Below are 10,000 nucleotides of genomic sequence, written 5' to 3'. Positions count from 1 at the left end.
AAAAAAAAACAAAAAAAAAACACCACCCTTCAAAACTACAATGAAAACGGCGTTGACCTTACAATATTTCGGTGAACAAATAAACGCCATGTTAATAGTTTTACTTTCTTACAGATTGCTCATTAAAATAAGATATGCAATATTAATATCGTAGGATCATCAGACAGTCTGCAAGCTTTCTCAACAGTCAACCTTACTCTTCATCAGGCTGTATCAAAATTTCCTATTGCTTTTATAGTACTTTCCAATATAGTGCATCAAAAGAGGCATAGGAATGTCACCAACTAAACATACTCATTGACAGTACTAAGTGCATTTGCTACAGTAATTAATAGATGATCGAACCTGCCAAAGTCTCAAGTAATCCTAGACCCATGCAAGTCGACTACAATGCATGTGCTTGGCATAGTGAAGATTTTAGGAACACAGAACAGCCTTGCAGAAGTGTCGTTCTCACTGCAAACACCCAGCATTTTTTTTCTATTAAGTGCACAACTGTAAATCGATTTCAGGCGACAAGCCCAAATTATGCTCATTACATGTCTTTTCAGAGCAAGTTCTGGTGAACAGTGAAAATGTTTCACAGATTTGTTTTAAGCCATCATGGAACACAAATATTAAATTCATAATTCAATACAGGCAGCCAAAATTCATACAAAAGCTATTTGTGATTGTATTATGAAAACTGTGGTATTGCTCAGACGAGGTAACTTTATCCCCCCCCCCTCCCCTCCCTTCCACCACTTTAAACTAGCCATTTAAAACTACTTGCAAAAATAGTCGCCTCAGCTTTATTGCACATCCAGCATAATAAACCTGTCAGATTGTGTGACTTCAGCCTTCAACAGCTTGAGGGCCAACTGAGATGACAGCACACCAAGAGTTGTACGTACAGGTGTATATTGCATATTGTAATGCCATCGAGTCGACCTTCTCACTCTACTTGATAAACTCAGTGTATGACACCACGTAACTATCTAGTTCTTGGCCTGTTTCATGCTTTTTGTGATGAGGAAGAAAAAAAAAATTGAGAAACAGATGATGATGAAAAGTAGAGGAACAAAAATAATGAAATTGGCAATACAAAGGAAAATAAAGGAGGGTAGATGAAAAGAAAACTAAAACAAAAATATAAAAAAACTACAAAAATAAAATAAAGGAATATAGATGAAAAGAAGATTAGGCCTAAAACAAAAAGAAATAAATACAAAAGAGAAAGAAATAAAAATAGAGGATAAAGGAAAAGGAGATTAAACAACAAAAAAAGAAAATAAAAGGATAGAAGAAAAGGAGATTAAAAAAAAATACAAAAGAGAAAGATATAAAAATAGAAGACGATAGAAGAAAAGAAGATTAAAACAAACAAATAAAAAATTAATGCAAAAGAAAAATTCTTACCATAATTCACGGACCGGTGTTTGTGTGCTTGTCGTGCTACGAATCCTACAGTTGTGGGCTGATTACATCCAGACTTGCTGCAGACGATCAGCATAACCATAATTAATGTATAGGGGTGTTTTTATTTTTGCCGGTGCTCTTGAGGGGGAGGAGGAAACGCAAAAATTTTCTATGTAAATGTGTATCATGTTGCGCCACCTCGAGGTGAGGTAGGGTATTACAAGACTCCACCATTTACAGTACAGTATTCCTGTCCCCACGTTTTCCAGTGCTGTGAAGTGTTGAATTATAAGTGGAAGGCATGTTTTTGCTTCATGCACGTAACCCAGGTTATGATTATTTTGCGGAGTGATTGAGGCATTCAGTTGCCTATACACCACCCAAATAAAGGTACGTGTCAGAAGAACGTGTTGCATGCTTGGAACAAGATCCCCCGTAGGGTGGGTACTTTGCTCGTAAAAATAGAGGATAGATGAAAAGGAGATTAAAACCAAAAAATACAAAAAGAGGAAGATATAAAATAAAGGAGGACAGATGAAAAGGATATTTAAACAAAAAGAAAAAAAAATTATAAAAGAGAGAAAGAAAACCAGAAAAAGGAACAAGGAGGGTTGGCGAATTAAGATGGAAGAAGATGACTTTCACCCTGCACCAACCAATTACTGGGCATCGGGACTGAAGGCACTTGACCAGTCACCACTTGGGGCAAATAAATGACTTTTCACTGAACCTTGCGGTGTACCTCAAAAATAAAGGAAAGAATGCTGACTGACGATATGTTTCCACATTGACAAAAGGTGTTTGGTTTGGCCTTTGGAAATAAATTGGTTCATTCCTAAGGCATAAGAAAACCCGTACAGTGGGGTTTTTCTCTCCTGGTGCGTAAAGATGGCAGATGCCACTTCATTTGTTGAACATACAACTAAACAAACTAGTAGACACACATACAGCCACTCATCCTCAGTACCGCACAGAAAAGCATTAAAAACGTCAAATGACTAAAATGACAAGCCGTGTGTAATCCTGTCCCTTCTACAATGGCACCACACGTATGGCCAACTGGATGCTGGCGGTTGGGCAGGGTTGTACATTCACGAGATCAAAGGTCGGCTCACAAACACCCACCCACCGATCTGTCCGTGGGTCACAAGTTACGAGATGGACGCGGCACAAAAGACAACAATTCCGCATGAAATAAATACCCCAAACATAATACTTTCAACGTCCTTGAATCAGATAATGAAAAATGGAAATAGGTAGCGAAAAAATATAATAAAAGTATTTACAAGGGGATTTGCGGCACCAAAAGGGCCCAGCTGCCAACCACACTGTATACAAATGCAATGAGGTAAAGGGAAAGGAAATGCGGGTCATGGGGTTGATGCCCAGTTTCTTTTACGAATGAGTAGCAATACAAAGTTATCAAATAAAGCAATGTCACGATTTGTGTGCTTGTCCATTTTAACGAAGGCAGAGCGTACTCTCGCTTCGACAGCGAATGTGAACATCCAGCACCGTTGAAAAGGGAGGCAAAGAGGAGGCTTTCAAAGCATAGGAGGAAGACCAACATGGAGGTGAATATTAGGGGGTTTGGCAGTCGTTTGATCCCAGAGCTGGATGGTGTATAAAGAGAGAGAGAGAAAGGCAGATGGTTGGCTGTACCATTTTTCAGCCTCTGACCCAAGCCTCCCTTTTGGCATGGCAAAAGAGACACCTTCCATACAGTTTAAGGCAATGTACAGAGAGAAAAGCAGGTGGGCCGCTCCGTAAACAATACATCTAGTGATCCAAACACAGCAGATTCACCTGTGAAATGCTACAGTGGCTATGGCTCATTTTTACAAAGCAGCTTTACGACATTCCAAATGGAAACAACTATGCAATCTACGAACTACACTCCATCCACACGCCCATCCCATCCCCTTCAAATAGTTTCCTCCTCTTTTACACACCTTTCCCTTCCTCATCTACAACCACTGCCAACATCTTCCACCCTTTGGGGGGGGGGGGAAACCCCCCCAAAAAACCAGTAGTGTTCACTAAAGGATTAAAAAAAACAACAACAAAAAAGCCCTTACACCTTCAACTACCAAAAATACATGAGATGATTTTAAAAGAAAAAGCCCTTTGTGCGAAGTTAGGATGACGATGGGGCGATGCGGAATGGCGGAACCATGTGTTGTGGTGCTTTGCTTTGTTTTTAAATAAAAATGACTGCGCTCTGCGCTGTAGCAGCAATAATAGGATACTTGTCGTGTGAAATGAGGTCACGTAACAGTGCTCATATACGCCATTCTATCGGGTGGCATGATGGACAGCACACCGAAGCCGCAAACAAGATATTTCATCCAATTTGCTCACAGGCTCAGGTGCGTTTACATCAAGAATGGTACACAAGGCTTTACCTCAGTATAACGATGTGCAATCTAATTAACGGACTCGTACGGGCCAAAGCCCTCCTTGCAAAAGAGCCGTGGAAAAATAAAAAGTTACATGATCAAACAATTAAAAACACTCATTTTGGTGACTAAACACAAAAAAGAAAAGGCTGGTTATTTGGTTTCCAACATCAACATATGGGATAAAAAGGCAGAGCAAGGAGGAAATAAAGTTAGAAAAACGTCGATCATGATTATTCCGATGAATTAAAATCATTTGCAGTAGAAGCAATTTTGCTTTTCTTACTTGACGGGCACCATCGCTTTTGCTGGTGTCTGCACTCGAAATTAGTACGAGTGCACTTGAATTTCAGCATTGGGTAAAAGGCCAAAGTCACAGTGACAGCTAAGAAAAAATTTTAAAAAGAAAAAGAGGAGACATTAATTTTTAAAAGAGCTAAACCAGAAACCGTGAACAATTTATTGCCGAGTCAGCACCGCGAAGCATTTCATTTCAATGGGCGTAACCATTGCGAGGTGTTGAGCTGTGAGCGGCACTGATCGTTTCTACTTCCTGGGCAGGGGGCGAGGTGATTGCAGAACCACTCGATTAGCCGTTGCAGGTCAGTTCCCATGGAATTCCTCGCAGTACAGGCGTGTTTTTGACGTTACCCTGCTTCGTTGTCCTTCATTTGCTTGTGTGAAAATTGCAGTTTTCACATTTCATCCCGACGTTGCCTCGCAGACCACGCACACTAATGGATAACAGCTGCACTAAAAGTCGAGTGAACAACTTTTCGTTCCTTGAACTTGACACCGGTTGAGCCTCAGCAATGATTTCTGCTCAAATTGCCCGCAACTTGTTAAACTTGAAGGAGCACCAAGACAGAGGCTTCCCTGCATCTGCTCTTTCTGAATTCCTCGGTGTTACAGGAGGCTTGAAATGGAATGACTGAGAGCTGGGAACGTGACAAATTTTTAACAATGGGCTGTTCTATTGGAGGGGATGACAATGGGAAAGTGTCCCGCCAGAGACACTTCATTGGCCTAGTCCAAGGAGGAGTTTCCTTGTGGAAGGCAGGACTTAGGCAAGAGAAGATAGTGCTTAAGCTATTCAAGCACAGAAAGTTTGTGGTGTAAACAAAGTGCGTTGAGTGTGCACATTTTCAGCTCCACCTTGGGGCCGAATGTTTGTGTCCACGTGCCATAATTGGGTGCTTAACGCAAAGGCCTTAACATTAACTTATGAGCAACCAAACGGCAATGAAAATCTGCGCACCCACCGTGAACCTAATTTCAGTGCCTTTAGCCGAATGAAATTTTCATGATCCACAAAAGCCTATGTTCATCATGATAAGAGTGATAATTAAGATAGGGATATAAATATACTGATAAAACGCATTCAATATTGATTTGTGGGTGTAAAATCTAAATGCAAAATATTTCATTGCAATACTTTCCTTAAAAGCTACCTCCACCTTTTCTCAAATCAACATTGCCAAGCTCAATTAAATTCTTCTTCAGATGTTGACCAATTTGCAAGATTACAAACGATACTAAAATGTGGTGACTGCATGATTAATTGAAGAAGACATGAGCCAAGTGCATGTGTGCGTACACACGTGTGCGCGCACACACACACACACACACACACACACACACACACACACACACACACACACACACACACACACACACACACACACGCAAACACACACACACACACACACACACACGCAAACACACACACATACACACACACACACACATGCGCGCACACACACACGCACACACACACACACACACACACACACACACACACACACACCTTTTAAAATATGCTGATGCAAACAATTCATAAAACTTCCATCAGTGATGATGGATCATACACATGATAGCAGGCTACTGACAAGAGTCCATTCCGACATGATATCTTAATGTCCGAGCTGCCCCACAAGGGCCAATCCATCTCTACAAGCTCTGTGCAAAATCCAGAGCATGTTGAAGGGACGCATACACACACGCGTCTTTATCCCTTGTTCCCCACAAGGCCTCAGATGGCAGGGTGCCGCAAGGGGTTCCGCAGCTGTAGCTGTGTGTCCCTCATGATGACGTGTTTACCTCCTCCACCCCTTATTCCAGGAGTGAATAAGAGGGTGACACCAATAATGCTCAGGCAAAGTACATGGTGCGAAGTGTGTCTTGGTGAACCTGCACTGCTTTGGCAAGGGCCTGGGGATCTCGACCATTCCCTTGGCCTGAGGCGTGGCTGCCCTCGGCACTGCAGCATGGAAAAAATAAAGCATCACATTAATAAGTGTGTAACACCACAGATATGGAGCGATAGGAAGTGGAAAGGAAAAGACAATTAACAAAATGAATCAATATAATTTATAAAAGAAAAATTATTCATGCATTCAAACTGAAAATTCATACTTAAAACAATATCATAGAGTACAATGGTACTCCATTTGGAGGGATGGCACAGGAAAAAAACATGGCTGCCCCATCAAATGTGTACAATATGATATGCTGAAAAGCAACTATTTAGTGAAGTTATAAGCCTTTAAAAGTCATACCTATTATTCCTGAGCATTTTCAGCATTACCAACACTGATAAAGACTTCAAAATAAAACGCTAAAGTACCAAATTGGGAGATTGATAAACCACCAAAATGGACTTCTTTCTTCAGCCAGCCAAGCACAACAATGGCTCAAGCGATTACAATGATTCCAATGGGAGGAAGCGATGCCTCTGACATATTGCACTCACAGCATAACGAAGAAAAAAAAAATTAATGAAAAATTACACAAGCATTATTACAAGCAAGCAAATTACACAAATACAACCACAAGCCATTGAATGCCATTTATGCATGTACATGTACTGAGAAATTCTGCCATGGGTTGCAAGGTACTGTAGTTGGCATAATTTATGAAGAAAAAAAGGAGCAATAATAAACAGAATTATATTCAAAACCAAGAAGAGAATTACATTCAAAAACACAGCCTCCCGTGCCAAGTGCAGGGCTGACATGGGGGGGGGGGGGGAGACAGCTTTCCAAGCAGTCTCCTGTGCTAGTTATAACTCTGATCTGAAGAGGAAAAAAGGTAGCAGCTCACATTAATTATGTATTTTTAATATTTTTCAAGTGTATTGGTTCGTCGATTTTGTTGTTCTGTCTCTCTGTCTGTTTATCACCTGCAGGTCACGATCCGGATCCAGATCCGGATACGACTACTATAATTTTTTGTGTGATTCTTCACCATTGAGAGATAGCGCAAAACCGATATATAGCACAATATCTCAAAAAGTTGTGGACGGATTCGGATGAAACTTGGTTGTAAGGTTTGGTGTGTGACGAAGTTTGGTGTTTGGTGTGTGACGAATCGATTTGATTTTGGTGAAGATCCGAATCCGCATCTGGATACGAATTATTTAATTCTGAAAGCGATTCTTCACCATTGAGAGATGGGGCCAAAAACGATATTGTACTGTATGGCATGATATTTCAAAAATGTATTGGGCCAGATATGTAATCATGGATCAGTCATTAAGTGGCGGAAGAATGCGCTCTTCCAAGTTCCCTAAAGGCCTAAGTCACATTTGGCACGGCGGCCGTGGGGTCTACAAAATCTACGGCCACTAGCAATTATAGGGCGGCCGCAGTATTTCCACGGTCACACAATGTAGCAGTCACATATGTCTTTATATTTGGGGGAGCCACACGGCATATTTAGAAATTGTGGAGACCGAAAACTTGGGGGTGCCGTACGGTCTTTGATTTGATGTCGCACGGTCACCTTAGGGCTTATAATTTTCAAGGCAGACGCAAGGTAGCCTCAAGGTGCCTGCAAGACGACCGCAAGGGGGCCCTAAGGCGAACGTGTGGCCAGACGGACGGAAACGAGTGGGTATAGATACCAGTTCTTTTTTTACTGAAATAAAAATATAACAGTTCGGAATATACCAGTTTATATAACTGAATATACGATAACTATAATATATATAGAACTGAATATACCAGTTCGGAGTACCGTGGTGCCCCCAGAATCCGAACGCCCCATTGTTTGAACAAATTGGAATCCGAACAATTTTTTCAAGAAAATTTTGCCCTAAAAACCGAACACATTTTCAAAAACCGAACACAACGTAGCGTTCATGTTTGTTCACGTGCATCTCCCCCGCCTGTTCGACACGCATCTTCGTGCTTTGTTCATTCAGTTCGTCGGTGGAAGTACTCGTGAAAGCATCTCTCGTGTGTCGATCGATACTTTACCTCGTGTTTTCACCTTGATTTGTGCTGTTTTTTAATATTTACTCATCTTGTGTTTTAATTAATAACAAGAAAGCAATCCGATCACGTGGTGTGACGGACTGTCAGGCAAGGATTTAATTTCACAGAAAAAACGGTTGTAATTTGGAATATCCATGATTGCCTCAGCCCGATGCGTTTGATGAAAGTGATTGTGGTTCTGGGGGCATCATGTTTGATGAGCTGCCCTGGGGGCAGTGCTCTCGCAGAGTGCACGAGCAATCGGAACCCAGGCCGGAGCACGAGCCTGTGTGGACCTTTGGATGTGGTCATTGTACCAGTTTACATACAATACACCACCACTGAATGTCATTTACTCATCTTATTTTACCTTAAACATGGGTAATTTCAGTTTAAAGTGTCTTGAAAGTGGGTTTTCTTGGGGTCCAGGAACAGATTAATTCACTTTCCATTATTTATTGGGAAAATAGTTTTGGAGTCCAAACTTTTTGCAATCCGAACAGCCTCCTGGAACGAATTAAATTCGGATTCTGGGGGCACCACTGTATAGGCAAACACCTATACTCCAATCTCTAGCAGTAGCGCACGGTGGGCGCACAGTCGACGCAGACTGCCACGGAGGCCGTACGTAGGACGCACGGCGGGCATAGGTGAACCGTGCGTCGACCCTGCGTTGCCCGCAGGTAGTCACACAGACCGCAAGGCCACCGTACGTTGAACACAGGGACGCCTTAGGACTACCCTATGGCGACCGTGGAAATAGTGCGGCCGCCGTAATTTTTTGGGGGTTGGCAAAATTCATTTTTCTTTAATAAGAGCCGACGGCAGCCGCACAAATAACGCAAGCCCACTGTACGCCCTACGTACGGTCGACGTGGAACACATCTACGTCACAGCTTGGCTTGTCGAATTGCTACGGCCAAGGTAGAAATGAAAAAAGTTATACCTCCGCGCTATAAATCCACGGCGACCCCTACGGCCTGTAAAAGATAGCCATACGGCCTGTAAAAGATAGCCATACGGCGTTGGGCCACCCTGAGGCCACCTCAGAAACTCTGCGGCTGCCACACGTTTCTGTCAATTCAGGGGGGGATACGGCCGCCGTATCCTTGCCGTAGAGCAAATGTGACTTAGGCATTATAGTTCAAAAATGGATTGGGCCAGATATGTAATCGTGGATCAGTCATAAAGTGGCAGAGGAATGCGCTCTACCGAGTGCCCTTCTAGTTCAAAAATGGATTGGGCCCGATATGTTCTTGTGGATCAGGCATTACGTGGCATACATACATGCTCTACAAAGTGCCCTTCTAGTTTCAGAATAAAATCAGCTATTCCTGAAAGCTTCCCCTGCTGGGTCATGCATTTCACAGCAAAGACTCAACCATGAGTTCCAAGGAGCTTTCAAAAGACCTCTGGGATAAAGTTATGGAAAGGCACCGATCAGGGGATGAGTATATAATATTTCAAAGGCCTTGAATGTCTATTAAAGCAGTCAAGACAATCATTAAGAAGTCGAAGGTTATGGTACCACCAAGACCCTACCGAGATGAGGTCATCCATCCAAACTGCATGACCAAGCAGGGAGGAGACTGATCAGAGAAGCCACCAAGTGGCCAATGGCAATTTTGAAAGAGCCACAGACAGACCTTCATGGCAAAGGCAGGTCAGCATGTGCATGTGACAACAATATCCCAAGCATTTCACAAGTCTGGCCTGTACAGTAAGGTGGCAAGAAGGAAGTCATTACTCAAAAAAGCCCACCTTAAGTCCCATTTGAGGTGTGCCAAAAAACACTCCAGAGATTCTGAAGCCATGTGGAAAAAAGTGTTGTGGTCTGATGAAACCAAGATGGAACTTTTTGGCCGAAAAGCAAAATGTCACATTTGGCGCAACCCAACACAGCACATCAACCAAAGAACACCATCCCAACAGTGAAGCATGGTGGCA

The 10,000-nt window shown here is 42.4% G+C and overlaps 1 protein-coding gene across 3 annotated transcripts in view; it reads right to left on the bottom strand.

Annotated features, from left to right (window-relative positions):
- Positions 1 to 10,000, bottom strand: part of LOC147026445 (protein argonaute-2-like) — a 222,418-nt gene that overhangs the window by 700 nt on the left and 211,718 nt on the right. For all 3 annotated transcript variants that reach the window (XM_085881866.1, XM_085881865.1, XM_085881864.1), the window contains exon 19: positions 1 to 6,057. This exon is cut by the window's left edge and continues 700 nt beyond it. In XM_085881866.1, the coding sequence (XP_085737992.1) occupies positions 5,949 to 6,057 (109 nt within the window). In that variant the 3' untranslated portion in view covers positions 1 to 5,948. The remainder of the gene's footprint in view (positions 6,058 to 10,000) is intronic.

The sequence above is a fragment of the Eptatretus burgeri genome, chromosome 5, assembly GCF_056783735.1.
Source record: "Eptatretus burgeri isolate ZD-2024b chromosome 5, Ebu_testis_v1, whole genome shotgun sequence".
NCBI classification, from domain to species: Eukaryota; Metazoa; Chordata; class Myxini; order Myxiniformes; family Myxinidae; genus Eptatretus; species Eptatretus burgeri.
This window is presented reverse-complemented; position numbering and strand designations above follow the sequence as displayed.